The sequence below is a fragment of the Nuphar pumila genome, chromosome 4 (assembly GCF_984573655.1).
Source record: "Nuphar pumila chromosome 4, dmNupPumi1.hap1.1, whole genome shotgun sequence".
Taxonomy (NCBI): domain Eukaryota; kingdom Viridiplantae; phylum Streptophyta; class Magnoliopsida; order Nymphaeales; family Nymphaeaceae; genus Nuphar; species Nuphar pumila.
The window spans coordinates 130,741,813-130,757,268 of NC_143252.1; the positions used below are offsets into that span (position 1 = coordinate 130,741,813).

Here is a 15,456-nt window from a genome sequence, read left to right on the forward strand (position 1 = left end):
GTGTGTAATCTAAGATCTAAGGTTTGTTCAAGCTTAAAATCTAATGCACTTGAGGGTTGTGCCCGCTAATGAGTATAATGCAATAAATATTTGCAGTGAGTACCAACGGGGGCTCTGCTTGTCTGGCAAGAGTAGTTAGTGAACATCACCTTGTGTTGGGACGTTGCAATTTTGATTCCCAACGGTATATGGTTGTATAACTGGTAGGGGTCTGCCTAACTCAGCTTTCTGTCTAAAAATAAATAAATAAATGATAAAAAATTTTGAAACGAGTAAGGGGATTATCCTTAAGCCTTGCCATTCAATTTCTTTAAAGTGTGGACCTTGAAAGAGATCTATGGAGTTAAGAGACCAGTTGGAAAAAGACAGTGCACCAAAAAGTGTGGACCTTGAAAGAGGAACTTGGGTACTGGAGTCAGAATTCCAAATTGTTTAGGCCTGAAGCTAAATAACTAAAAGTAAATTGAAGATGGTACTTATTGATGGTAGTGGATGAACAAGTTATGCCAGAAGAAGGAATATACTTCACACTACGTTGAAGAAATGCTTTGGTGCCAAATGCTGAGATGCAAATGGATCCTAAAAAGGGATAAGAAGTCCTAAAGGTTGCAACTTTATTCCCGTTCAATTAGAAAGCCAATACTAGCTCCTTGGTTGTGATTGTTATTAGGACAAATCATCTGACCGGTTTCCTTCAAAGTCTTGATAGGAATATGTAAATCTGCTATGTAACTGGTGGGTGTTTGCCTAAACCCGGCATGCTTTTGGGGTTTTGCTTGGGTGTTAAGAAATCTCATCTTTAAACATGAAGGCATGCTTTTGGGGAGACTTACGAAGAGATTGAGAGTTAGAGTGAAAGGCTTTGGCTTTTGAGAGTTTGAGTTCTACCTATTCGACGTACGTAGGAGTCCAAGTATCCTCTAGGTATGCACATCATCACGTAAATCGCTTTTAACTCTTTTGACATGGTAGAGTTTATTCTTTTCTTGTTGCCTCGTAAATGTAAGGGTTGGCCAAACCACGTAAATCATGTGCCTCTTGTTTATTTTACTTTTCTCTTGTGATTTATATATTTGATATTGATCCAATCAAGGGACATATAGTTGTGCCTATGATGTACATTGGAACCAAATACTTTGAGTTTGAGGCAAGCAATGTCTTGAGAGGTGACTCTGTCACCAAGCTTAATGGGTGTCACGAGTTCGAAACCCCCGATTGTACACCTCTTGCTGCAGAGGTGAAGCTGGTGTACTCCCAGGTGGGCAAGGAGGAAAGGTTTCTAGACTAATGAACCTGCGACCGAGGTGGTTTTTTCTAGTAATCCAAAGAAAAGAGTTCGCAAGTACATTATGGTCAATAGAATGCAAGGTAACTATAATGCATTATACTCTATAAAGAATAGAATTCCCTTTAAAAGACGTAATTGATGAACATTGAATTGGTAGTGTAACATGTAAACCATTTATATTACGTACAGTATGTCAGTTTCTTTTATTGTACAGGTCCAGTGACCGAATTATGACTCCGACTGCAAGTTCAGTAAAGACATTCAATGATTTCATTCTAAGCAAAAGTTCAAATTCAATATTTCCATAATTAGCATAAAAAGTTACATTTTGTGGTTCAGTAATTTGTTATCATTGACTAACAGGTGGCAGAGATAATACACATTTTTCACAATGAAGAGTAAGAGGCCCCAAAAATTAGAGGAAAGACGCTGTTACGTCAAAATTCATAGAAACTATGTCTATGTTGCAAGTAATCATCAACATCAACTATAGAACCGGCAGCAGAAAAACCCTTCCCATATTTGCTACCATTGAGTATCTCAACTTCGGCAACGAATACAGCACATACGGGCCGGTGATCGGAAAACCGCGACTCCCCACGGATATACGACAATTGCTCGATGCCATCTCCTCTCCATAGTATGCGGTCGCACCTAGGTTTTCATGATCACTAAGTTAACTGCAAATTAAAAGTCGAAATCAGCATGTCAAACTGTAAGATATACCAACCATGCTGGCGTTCTCCTTTTCTTCTTGGATTTCACTGTCTCTCCCATATATGCATCAGAGTTGTTTGAGTATTTGTAAGTGGGAGCGAAATAGATCTTGCCCTCTTTCCACCCTTTGAATACTCTTTCTGTTTCTCTCTCAATCTTTAGCTGCAATTCGAACGTGTATAACAAAACTATATGAGAAATAAATGGATTGAGATGAGCCATTGGTGTCTTATTTGTGATTGGTAACCTTGTTAATTATAACAATATCTTAAAAATAACACTTTGCAATAGAAATCTAATGAAACCTGATCCTTCTCCAGAAGAGCATCCCAGTCATTTTCCTCCAACAACTTCCTTGTCTCCGAATAGCTCAGAGCAATCCGGTAGTTCAGATCTCCAAGCCATATCACTCGACTGTTTTAAGAAAAACAAAAGGAAATGAGATAATCTTGCCAAAAAGTGGATGATTGCAGGATAAAAAAGTTTCAAGGAACAAGGAGAAAAACCTACTCATGTTCAAGAATTCTCTCAGGAAATCTGCGACCAGGGGATTTGCATACTTTTGGGAACTGAGTGGTTTTCAAGATCTCGATGACATCAACGTTCCTTCGGAGTTCATCACCTTCCTTTTCCCCAGAAGCTAAATGACTACAAACGAAGCAGAAACTCGTCTGATGCACTGACATGCTCACTGATATGCACCCCTACATGACATTCACCAATTAGTAGATTATCGTGTGTGTGTGTGCGTGTTTTGTATTCTAGAATGCACATTCTAACCAAAAAACTACTTTTTATGTCTTCTTGTGAAATTCTTGCAAAGCAGATCAAATTTCTGTGAAGCTACCCCAATTCCACTTTGATAACTGTAGATCATATTCATATATGGCCCAGTGATGCTAAACAACTAATGTATCTTGGCTACTGACCAGTTATTGTCACCACAGTGTGTCTCACTTGATGGAGCTGTGTGTAGGCCCCATCCTCACCGGGGCAGGTTACATGTGCACCCCCCGAACACGCAACACCCTCTCCTCATTCTCACATACCCCACGGTTCTCAACTGAAATGTTCGATGGGGATTGAACATAACCAATGACCCGTTACATACAATATGACTGTAACTGCACTCTAGACGTCTCAAGGTTGAACCACTATAGAAAGTGCCTGTGTTTTACCAGGAGTGTGATTGCAGGGCCAATTTCACTCTCATAGTATCATCATTCTCCATCTTGGATCTCATCGATGCAAGTTGTGTTGATCAAATCTGACCTTATTGATGGATATAACATGGCTAATTTGATAGGAATCAGCCCTTGGAATGCACTTTTTGGCCAAGAAAATATGATTTTTTTAGATCAACAAATTTTGTCATGTTTATAGCCATTGGTTTTTGAATCATCAGAAAATCCTACACATAGGTTGGATTCTGCCAATAATTACTAAATGAATAATGTAGACCACATCTATGGGGTCAGAATTGTTCACAACCAATTGCATCAATGAGATCCCAAGATGGAGTATGACGATAGGGATGATATAGGGGACGAGTACCCACCACCGAGCGTAGACGGAAGATCAAATGCAATCGCATTGCACACTTTAGTGTGCCACTGCACCCGATCTGCCCCCATCCTGTAGGGCCACACAGCTGACAGCTGTACCCGAGAGATGGAGGACATTCAAAGTGTGCAATGTGATTGCACCTGATCTGCCCTTTCCCAGGGTAGGGCTCAATGTGGCTTCATCTTGGGTGGGCTCCTTAGCATTAAAAAAAAAAGTTATATAATCTAGCTTGATATAATTAAAGAAGTTTGCTTTAGTTTTTTTTACCTTATTCCCTAGGTATCCCATTATTCCACGACCAACACACGAAAGCCTGAGGTGGCCAATGTGCTGCACGAGTTCGCTTCTCACCCACACGGATAGAAATATGCCCACCATCTGTTTGCTGGCGATCAGGCAATAGTTGAGCTGGTTAGGACCAGGCATGTCTCCATTCTGTTGGGAGCAATCGTCATCCTCATTGTCGGCATAACACAGAGAGCAGGAATCCACCTGCTGGATCAACTCAGCCAGGTCTTTCGTCCTCCTGTCCGTGGACATAGGGGAGAGGCAATTGCACATCTTCAGCTGCGCACTGTCCACCCTGAAGCTCTTGCTCAACACCTTTGGGGAGGGCTTCTGGAAGAAGAGGACCCCACTGGGTGACTTGGAATCTTTGGGGTTGGGATGTCTGGAGGAGTTGGAACCGTGGGTGGATCTGTTGAAGCTGCCCTCGAAGTTTGGTTCTGGTGTAGCGGTGGCGGAAGCGCTGCTCCATTGGTCGTTGGGGTACTGCTGCCGCAGCACGCTCTTGTTGAGTGCCTGACCGATGAGAGAGAGCCATTTGGCTGCGGGCTCGTTGTCTTCGATGACCAGAACGTTGCCTGCATTTAGAGGGACTATCTCCTGAAACCTGTACAAAACACACCACAACCAAGTTCCTAAACTTTTGTATGGAAGAACAGGATTTCTCGTGAGAATAGCGGTCAAGGATAATCAGGAAAAAGCGACTTGGAAAGATCTCAAATTAAGTTACGAGGTTGGTCACATTTTAATGGAGGTGGTAAATTTTTACCCTAAGACGTAGATGTCAGAGGAGCCTTCCACCTGCAGGAAGTCTTCGAGGTTGAGTCCGTTGTGTGGAGACTTCCCTCCCACGTTCCAAGTCGCCACGAATATCCTGTGCATGAATACAGAAGGCGTAAGCTGCAGTCGCGGTGAAGGACTCACTGGTACCCGAGGCCTCATCCAGTACTCGGTCCACTAGATGGTGCCACACATCCTGGGGCCCACTATGGCCAGCCAGTGGGCTGACCACTATCTTGGGGGTATGGTGGGCCCCAGCCCCAGACACGAATACTAGGGCTGAGTACTACTGCTCTCCACGAACCCATTCAGGGATCTCAAAAGTAACCCTAATGGGTACAGTCTGTGTGTGTACATGTGTGCGTGTGCGTGTGCGTGTGCGTGTGCGTGTGTGAGAGAGAGATCCCCAATCTAGAATTTAAAGTTCTAGCCCTAGTCTAAAACACACAATTCAGCATTAGGGATGGTAGCGGATGGGGGCCGGGCGGGGGACAAGGTATCCACCCCCGCCCCATTTCAAAATCTGAACCTTCATCCCCCCTCCATCACCGCACGAGGATGGATTTTAACCTCCACCCCCGCCTCCATCCACGGTCCAAACGGGGTGAGGCGGGGCGGGGCCCCATTTTCCCCTCGGTCTAGAGTCATTCCTTAAAGGATTGGAGACAGGGCAGGACGGGGCGGGGCAGGGGAAAGCGTAAGTCCATCCCCGCACGGGGATAGATTTTAACCTTCATCCTCACCTCCATCCCCGTTTCATACCCTTCATCCCCGGTCCAAACGGGGTGGAGCCCATTGTCCTCCGGTCCACTGCCATCCTTATTCAGCATATGCTCAGATCTATATACAAGATAAGGGTCCATTTTGAACATTACAGGTTCCTATCTATCTATCTATCTATATGTCAATGATTGATTTCTCCTAACAGGAGGGTGTGAATGGTCTCAAATTTTCATCACACCTTACAAATGTGATGTGTGTGGTCTGTTGAGCAGGAATCGACTTTTGAACCATCCTATTATGACACATGAGCAGGTTTTTATACTGATTCAAAAATCAATGGCTCAAAATTTTTAGAAATTTTAAAGCTCATAAAATCATATTTGTTCATTGAAAAAGCATGATTCAACAGTTGATTCCTTCCAAATAGATCATGATGAATATATCTGCAGGTTCTAATCAAGGTTTTAAAACCCGTGACTCGGAACTCGACTCGTTCTTTATTGACTCGTGACTTGGCGAGTCAACTCGGTGACTCGGACCGGGTTTTGTTAACTTTTGATTTTAAAAGAAAAACAATATATAATTTGTCTAAAACCATGTTTTTGAGTAAACATAGTCTCCAAATGTCTGTAAGAATATAAAAACAACTGCAAAGAGCTATAGAGGTATGCTTGAATAATTGAATTTGATATCTATACAAGCACTTTGACTAATTCATGACTTGAATTAGAGGATTTGGTCACCATGAGTTCAGTCTGCTACCACCTAAGGTTCCTAAAATGGCCAATCATATATGCTAGCTTGTTTTAAAAGTTTTAATTCCCTCTCTAACAAATCCATAAATGTAAAACAGGGATATATGTGCATATTGAAAGTTTACAGAATGCCTAATATCAACATAAATACGAAATTTTCTCATGTATAAAACTATGCAGGAAATATATTAATGGCACAACTATAAAAAGACTACTAATATTTGAATATGTACAATGCTTGTTCACATAACAAATGGATGAAACCTAAATGTGACTTCCCATAGGCACAGTTGACCCGCCATATATAGTGAAAATCATTTCTTTAAAATATTTTGCTAGAATAAGTTGATAACATAGGGTGAACAATAGTTCAAACAACATGGCGATTTTATTCTATGGATTTAAATGCTTTTTTATCTTTAAATGATTTTTATTTTCTTTTTTATACAAAATCTGGGGGTAACCCTTGTTAAAATATATGTACTTATATATTTCGAAGCTGTAATTTGAAACTCAAAAAACAAATTTCAAACATCCCAAAACTCGCCCGAGTCAGGCCGAGTCAAGCCCGAGTTTTGGCAAACCGAGTTTGCCTTGCCGGGTTGACTCGCTGGAGGGGTGAGCCGAGCCGAGTCAACGAGTTGACTCGGCGAGTTTTAAAACACTGGTTCTAATTGATCAAACATGCTTGGATCATTGAAAATCAGCACCGTTCATGCCATATGGGTGAATAGGAGAAATCAATTCATCAGAGAGAGAGAGAGAGAGAGAGAGAGAGAGAGAGATTGGTCCCAACCAACACCTGATGATTTGGATGAGAAATGAACAATTTAGTGTTCAATGTTTTTAACGCATGTTCTGAAAACCAGACTCTATAAATGGGATTTCTATAGTTTATTGAGTAGAAATCTTGTATTAAATTAGATTTTTTTTTGTGTTTATACAAACTGATCAATGTATTTAAAAATAAAATCATATTTCATCTACATTTCACAACAAAAAGTTTAAATTTTGGTCAATGAACTAGTTCGATGGATAGAATATGTTTTAGTAAACATGCAATAATGAACACATGTGCATATTTAGATTATATATAGTTATTATACATGCATCAAGTGCACCCGATACCCTCTATGTATGAAGGCATCAAATTTATTATACGTTAGTAAATCCATGTTAAATTTAATATTGTAACAAAATTGCTCCATATTAAATGCTATACTCTTATAAATAAAATAAAAAATTTCTTAAATGATCATAGCCATCAGTTTGAAACAGTTCCAACATACTTAAGGTTATGTGCACCATATCATTACTAATTTATATGAGAAAATATTGGCTACTCTTGAGTGCACCATACTCCCTGATGGAAATGGCTAGTTTTTTAGTTTTTTTTTTTTGTGGATCAAGCTCTATAGATATAACATATTTTAGGTTTGTTTGTTTTTTATATATATACATGGAGAAGCCACCTCCAAGAACAATGACCTAGTCGAGCTGCCTGACATACGGTTACTGTCCTGGCAGCGTAAAACTCTGTGGGATTACCCCTTGCCACCAGGGAGTCGCCACGCTTGCACAAGGGGTGACATCCATGAGATTTGAACCTAGACCGCTTGCCTAGTGGCCTAGGCCCCATCCCACTATGGCAAACCTCTTTGGAGCGTTTTAGATTGTTTGATTGCGTTGTGCAAATGGATTTTTTAAGAATATATCAAAAGTGAATAATTTACAGTGCATTAAAATTTCATGATTGAAAAAAAAATTATGTATTTAAATCACTCAAGACAAATACATTTCCTAATAAACGAACTATGTTGAACATATAGTACTAATGAGGGTACGAAACCATTGAGTAGAAATACATTTTCTTCATCTTGTTTTGATATTTTTGTAGATTTAACCCTTACGTACAGATGTGATTTGCATGCTTTGTTTTACAACTAAAAGAATTCTGAGTCATGTGGTTGTGATATAAAAGCAAGTTTGTCGATCTATAATGTATCAAAATTTTATAACCCAAGATTTTTTTTAATTAGAGAAACAGTATCTAAGTTCGGATCCTTGGTAAATAAACATGCTGAACTTATATATATATAAGCAATTGAGTCAATACAAATTTCCCCTAGATTTTCACCTCAATGGTTCTCTACCTTTATTAGTACCAAATGTTTACCATATCTATGTGCATATGTGTGTGTGTGTGTGAGAGAGAGAGAGAGAGGCTCTTGGTTTCAAAAAGCCGTTTGTTGCACAACCTACTCTATCACACTCAACCCTGCAAGACTGGGACAACTCGAACCAAGCGCCCAGAGTGAAGTGGGCGTCTATGCTTCCCGTAGCAAGGTGGGGGGAATGGCCTCAGCTTAAAGTTTTTTAGAACGTGAGACAAGGATTTCTCACAGATAAAAAGATTTTCTTTTCTTTTGGAAAATATAATAAAAGGATAAGGATGTGCATATATATCATAGTAGCAAGCCGTCACTCAGTAAGGAATTATGGATCAAGAGATAGTACCTGAATTCCTGAATGTCGACCAACTGGGATGCCGGTGGCACGTAGTTACTTAAATTTAGCCCTTCGATTCTCGGATTCGTGTGCCTCTCTGCATCAAACCAAGCGTTTTATGGAGTTAAAAATTATGGGGTGCGATAACCGCGAGAAGAAGCAAAACCCAAGAGACAAGGTGGTGGACAAAGAAGAAAGAATGTGGAAGGTTTTCAAGGTAATAGCCGTGTAGGAGTTGAATACGGAACGGAACCGTCAAAACTGATGAGAAAAAGTGACATTAACATAACCGAAACTTTAAATTTTGGGCTGCATCTTTGAATGTTGTTGTGGCACATTATGCTGTTGGCGGTTTCAGTCAATCCCGCATACTCGGGAAGTTTTTCCCACAAACGAAGGCTGATGAACGGATGAAGGAAAAGAAGAGAGTTTTCTTCATCTTCCCTTTCCCCCCCCCCCCTCTTAAGCACCATATTAAACCTATTTCTACCATGAGATTTGATATTCAGAATTCTTGTTGAGAACACAAAGATAAGAAGTAATGGTGAATGGGTGTTGTAGATTACCCGAAAAGCTCTTTCTGATAACAGGCGATGCATCTAACAAACTTCTCCTGGTTGCTGCCAACCTCCTTTCAATATCTGCATAAAAAGAAGATCATCCGTGACCAAATACCCGTGATCACATTTATTTGGGTGCACACACACACACACAGACAGAGAGAGAGAGAGAGAGAGAGAGAGAGAGAGAGAGAGAGAGATCAACATTACTAAGACGGGATCAACAAAAGAGAGAGAGAGAGAGAGCATTTAGAGTATGACCTCTTTCAGCCTCCCTTCTAGAAAATATATCATCGTCCCCGTTCCTCCCATTTCCCCATTTCTTAGCAAAGAGCTTCGGAATGAACGACTGCATCACAATAAAAAAAAATCCTATAACATGCATTTTCCATACCATGTTTTAGTCTCTTTCTCCTATTCTCTTTGCACCAAACAAATTACATATTGTGAAACAGGATCGAGAGAGAGAGAGAGATGGGCTTTTAATAAAAAAAAAGTCATACCTTCTTCTTCTTATCACCCTTGACAGAGGAATCTGAGTTATTATTACTGGATTTCGTCATATTAACGCGCACAAACAAACACACGCATTCATTTGGCCTTCATTTGAATAGGCGTGGTTGTGTCGTCGTCGTCGTTTCCAGCAATACTTGAAGGACTGCAAGTGGGAAGGAATCCGGCGGGGCCACGGCGTTATGCGAAAGCAGAAGCTTCCGTCTTCGCAGCGGAACGAGAGCCTTCGGCATAGGCCGATGAGAGAGAGAGGGAGAGATGGGTGGTGATGGTGTTGCGGGCTTGAGTACAACGAGAAGAAACTCTGAAACTCCCCCCCCCCCCTCCCACCCCCCCCTCTCCCTCCCTATTTCTCCGTTACATTTTAATTTTTATGTAACCATGCAATGGCAACGGGTGTAACCCCCGCCTTTCGTGCCTCGCCAATCGCACCCTCAACGACCACGTCTAAATGCCGTCCTCCTTTCTTTTTCTTTTCTCCTCCCACCGAGAGAGACCCAATTGCCCTACAAAAACATTATCATGGACGCGTTGTTTTATGTCACTCGTAGTAAGGCCAAGAGTTTGTTGGCTTCAGCGGTTTGGGCAAACAACCGCCCCCCACCACCCCAAATAAAGAAAAAATAAAAATAAAAGAGGATTAATGCAATAGAAAATTATTGAAGGAGGCAAGCACAAGGGTAATGTTCCTTTCATCTACCGAGAACTTCTATTAGAAATTGTGGAGCATATGTCAAATCACGAATATACTTAATATTTGAAAAATGTTTACGATTTTATAGGTATATTTTCATAATAAATGACAATAAAACATTTCTATTTTTATTCGCTAGCATTAATATATTATGTATGATGTTTTTGCATATTTTATATAGTTTTAGATATGTTATTAATTTTCTGCACAACAAGATTTGTGATACCTACCAACGGGGGGCTCTGCTTGTTTGGTAGGAGCAGCTAGTGCACGTGACCTTGTGTTGGGACTGGGACGTTGTAGGTTCGAAACCTAATGGTATAGTTGTATAACTGGTAGGGTCTGCCTAACCTAACCCCGAGCTTGCCTTAAAAAAAAATAAAAAATTTGATACCGGTGACGGACGCTGCTAAGCCACACACTCAAAAAAGTTTAAATTAAAAAATGTGAAAAGACTGGTAGCCAATTCTCTTGAGAAATTCAAAGTTTTTGATGCAGACTATTTAAAAATACCAGTAAAAGTAAACATAAAACTAAAAGTATGCGAAAAGGGAATAAAAATAAAAATATCTATATAATAAAAAAATAAAATTTTCCCAAAAAATAGGGAATTCACATGGCTGACAAAATAAATCTAAAAAAAATCTATAAAAAAAAAGGCCACATGTGACTTAATTTGGATCCCTTACCAAGATCGATGACAAGGGGTCAACTAGTTGTTGCCCCTCGTCGGCTTTTGTCTATTGATATCAATGAGTGGAGTATGTTGTTTCTTGCTGAACGGACTTGTGGCTCCCTCCATCACTCATACCACATACATATCATAACATACATGATATAAAAGAATAAAAACGGTAGTCATCATGATAAAGACTTTCAACTATATAGATTTTCAAAAACTGACATATCTTGAATTTGTTTTGTGGAATTTGATTTTTTTTGTACTTTCTATTGCTATATAAATTACAAAAAAAGTATTTAAAACCAAAAATTAAGAGAAAAAAGAAAATAATAGATTTCATCTAATTCAACTGCTTAATTACAAAGATAACTCATCTATAAATAAATGAATCTTTTATAATTCTAAATCCAACAAACTATCTATTCCGATAACTATATAAAAGGATAAAACTTATCTTAAAATATGGATCAGATATAATGATTTAAATACAAAAATATTCAAAAGCAAATAAAGATTCAAAAATGCAAATGGATCCGAATCGATGTTTATAGACCCGAGTCTTCTACTCGGCTCTTGTATCATTCTTCTTGGGTTGAAGAAGACTTGCCCTCAAATCTGAATCACGCTAAAGCTTTTTCCAATTTTGCTCTACTTTGTGGGTTATGAGCCCATGATATGGAACTAGGTAACTTCTTTGAGGCTGCATGGATCAAACAAAGCTTGCTTTAATATATGCCTGAAAGCCTGGGATGTTGTTTCTAAACAAATCTATTGGCGGGTTGATCAAAGATGGAGAAGTTGATAAACTAATGATCTAAATCTCCTACTTTATTATCCCATGCTCCACATACTGCTGATGACTCAATCTAGACAAGCACAAGTTTGAGAACAAATTTAGTTTAGGTGAGGTGGAAATAGGTAAGCTTTGGTTCGGGTTAATAGGCTTTAGATCTGGTATAAATTAAGACATAGGTAAGTTTTGGGGAACTTCATTTGAGATTGTATTAACTGGATTTGTGTTTATGTTTAAAGTGGGTTTATCTTGGTTTGGATGTTTGAGTAAATTGGATCCAATAAAAATGGATATGGATTCATCATATTATTTTGTAATTGCTTGTTCTGGATCCGATAAAATGAATTTGGATATGAGCATGTTACTTGGGAGAGGTTTTGGTTTGAGCTTTAAATGAGTTTCTATTATTTGGGTATGGGTAATTTTGGGAACGGGAGTGGAAACAGGTGGATGCAGATCCTCATCATATATTAATATCACTTCAATATGTAATGCCACTTGATTCGTGTGTTCCAAGGATCTAATTTTGGATCGGTTTGGTTTAATATCTAGGTAAAGTTGCAGCCTGAAATACACCTGGTGATCTGCTTATCCTCATTCTCTTGGATCTGAGCTTATGATTTGATATGGTAAAATTCTTTAGCATACTCTGAAACAAATTTAGAGTCGTGAGAAACTAAACAATATTTCATGTATGCTCGATCCACTTTAACATCCCTGTGGAACTCATTTGGATTAGGTCCTCTTGGATCTAGCTTCTTTTTGTGTTGGACTTTAATGAGATTGGATCTTGGTATATGTGGATTTTTTCGGTTTGGGCCAATTATGGATCTTGGGTTAGGCAATGGTTTGAATAGGCACTGGAAAGAGTTTTTTTAGGATCCAATTAGGTTGGATATGGATTGGTGGTTTAGTGGATCATGCTTGGTTAGGTTTGAAACATTTTGGGTCAATATTGGGTCAAAAACATGGTTCAAAGGAGGGTTGGAGACTTGAAACGGATTTTAAGAATAAAAACCATAACGGATTGGGGTTGAACCGGTTATTGCATAGTGGTTAACAAGTCAAACCGGTTTGGGTCAGAACTGGTTCGGCCTGACCCATCGTGAGCTTCACGATGTGAAGTGGAAAAAGGGGAGGTGGTGTTAGCAACCACCCCTCCCTCCCTCCCTTATCACCTGAATTGTCAAGTGTCATGGTGGGGTTGTCGCCAGCGGGTGTGCCTCCCGTCGGCTCGCCCTGCCCAACGGGTGGATGCCGGACATGGTCTCGCTGGCGATGGGCCCTTTTCTGGCCTAATATTGGGGCAAGAAAGAGGAAGATGGCAGAGAAGGTGGAGACGATCTAGGGTGGCCGACGCGAGAGGAGTCCGATGGATATCTGTCGGTCATGTCCAGGCAACACAAGGAGGTGGGAGATGGCGGTGGTTGTGGTAGGGTGTCAGGGTGGATGGGTAACCATGGGTCTGGTGGCGGTTGGATTAGGGGAAGCGTGGAAAGGGAGTGAAGGTAGTGAAGTGGTGGCGATGGTGGACAGAGGAGGCACGAGTGGTGGTGGGTAAGAAGGAAAAAAGCAAGACGGAGGGGGCAGCAAGGGCTATGTCAAGAGGGCAGACATCACCGGCCAGGCCTGCTGCCGACGGTGAGTGGTTGGTGGTCACTGTTCGGTCAGATCCTCATCGTGGTTTTGGATAAGAGGGGAACGGTGGAAGTCTGACGGGCGCATGGGTCTGCAACACGAGAAGGAGAGAAGGGAAATGTGCCTAGTGGAGCGATGTGACATGGCCTGGTTGCGCCAGACGATCAAGAGGCCAGTGAGTATACTATCCATAGATCTGAACGCGCATGTGCTGAGCCTTCGGTTGCGTCTTTGCCGGTGTAAGGATCGACGATGGCACACGTTGATCTGGCTGGTATAGTAGCAACTCCATGAATGGCTTGAACTCGATCAGATTTCTCGTGGTGATAATTTACTGCTGCTATAGGTTGACACCTTGAGATTGCTAGATCACTTGTCCGTAACCAAGCATTCCACTGATCTGTTCCGCTGCAACTCATGTTCTGATCAACCCGCTTCTCGATTAAACGCTTGGCAGTATTGAAATCAAACAGCACCATGCCCTCTAATTGTTTGATGAATAAATCGAGGAGGACAATTCACTTTCTATGATACCAACCGACGTAAACTCGATCTCAAATCTACTCAAAATAATCTACCCAAACTATAATTATCATTAATTTAATTTAGAAAAGCAAAAAAGTTAAAAGAACAATGCATGAAATGAGGAAAAAAACTGAAAATGAGGAGAAATTATAGAATAATAATATATTTCATCTACTTCAACTGCCCAATTACAAAGATAACTCATCTATCATTTTATGAATTTTTCCTAATTCTAAATTCAACAAACCCTCTACAAAGACAAAACTTATCCTAAAATATTGATATGATATAATGATCCAAAGCTGAAAAAAAAATATCACCTTATGCAAGGTACTTGATCGAAATACTATAACATTCCTTGACCAACTTGGCTCCAAATTGTTGGTTGCATTTAGACCCCATAAGTTTTCTAAAATGATAAAGAAAATATGGAAGAGTTGGGGAATCCTGGACAACTGCTTAAAATGGGTTTATTTTATACCGTGTCAAGGTGGTGATGTTGGATGTGGTAGGGTTTTGTATTGGGAATACCAACATGGGCTATCCCTTTTTTCATAAATATATAAATGAATTGGATTAAAGATGCAATCTTTGAAGTTGTAAAAAATTCAATGTGAGCCTTACATTTTCAGGCATTTCAATTGGATATAGTGCATAACATGCTAGCTCATGGTAAGTATTAATTTCCAAAATCCTGTTTTGCAACTCTGTAGACCACAAAAAAACTCCGGCCATGTCCAATCCCATCAAAATTCTTTTTCCCATGTTTTTTATGGAAGAATTGAATAGAAATCCGTTGAATGGTGAGTTTTTACAATGGTAGGAACAGGAAGACCAAAAGGTGATGCGGAGAGGAGATCTGGTGATATGCCATATCACTTATCGTCGGTGTTATAAGATCATCATTGTTCATTGTTTCCATCACTATAGTGTATTGTGCAAACTATGAAGCCCGCCATAGTTGCACGTCTTGTTTTCTTTATCTATAGACATTGTTTCCATCACTATAGTGTCGGGTTTTTCATCTTTTTTGATATTTTTTGTTCTTCTAACCCCATAAATATATTGGGCATGATTGATTTACTTAGAATCCACACCTGGTTCAGGTTTTTGTGATAAAAAAATGATATTTGGAGCCTCAAAATTTACAAAGAGTTTGGACCATTGATTTTTTGAACCTTATAAAAACTCACCCATGTCTCAAAAATAAACACTTCAAGAGCTGATCTCTATAAAATCAAGTATATAGATAGCATTTGTATGGTCAAAATTTAAAAATAAAACAAAAACCCATTTAGCATGTTTCATTTAGCACAAATGTAATATATATATATATATATATGAGAAGTGAACCTATTAGGTCCACTTTTCTTGTTCTACCCCATAGTTTGAAGTGTTTTATGATAGACCTAAACATTTAGATGTGTTT

At 39.8% G+C, this 15,456-nt stretch overlaps 1 protein-coding gene across 1 annotated transcript; it reads right to left on the reverse strand.

Annotated features, from left to right (window-relative positions):
• Window positions 1–1,725: 1,725 nt before the first annotated feature.
• LOC149841065 (type I inositol polyphosphate 5-phosphatase 5-like) lies at window positions 1,726–9,745 on the reverse strand. The gene is made up of 10 exons (XM_090005184.1): window positions 9,686–9,745; window positions 9,444–9,531; window positions 9,189–9,263; window positions 8,632–8,719; window positions 4,626–4,730; window positions 3,839–4,463; window positions 2,516–2,709; window positions 2,311–2,419; window positions 2,019–2,167; window positions 1,726–1,942 (listed from the first exon to the last, which is right to left on the reverse strand). Exons 1-10 carry the CDS (start codon window positions 9,743–9,745, stop codon window positions 1,726–1,728), a joined length of 1,710 nt encoding a protein of 569 aa, XP_089861310.1.
• Between the last annotated feature and the right edge of the window lie 5,711 nt (window positions 9,746–15,456).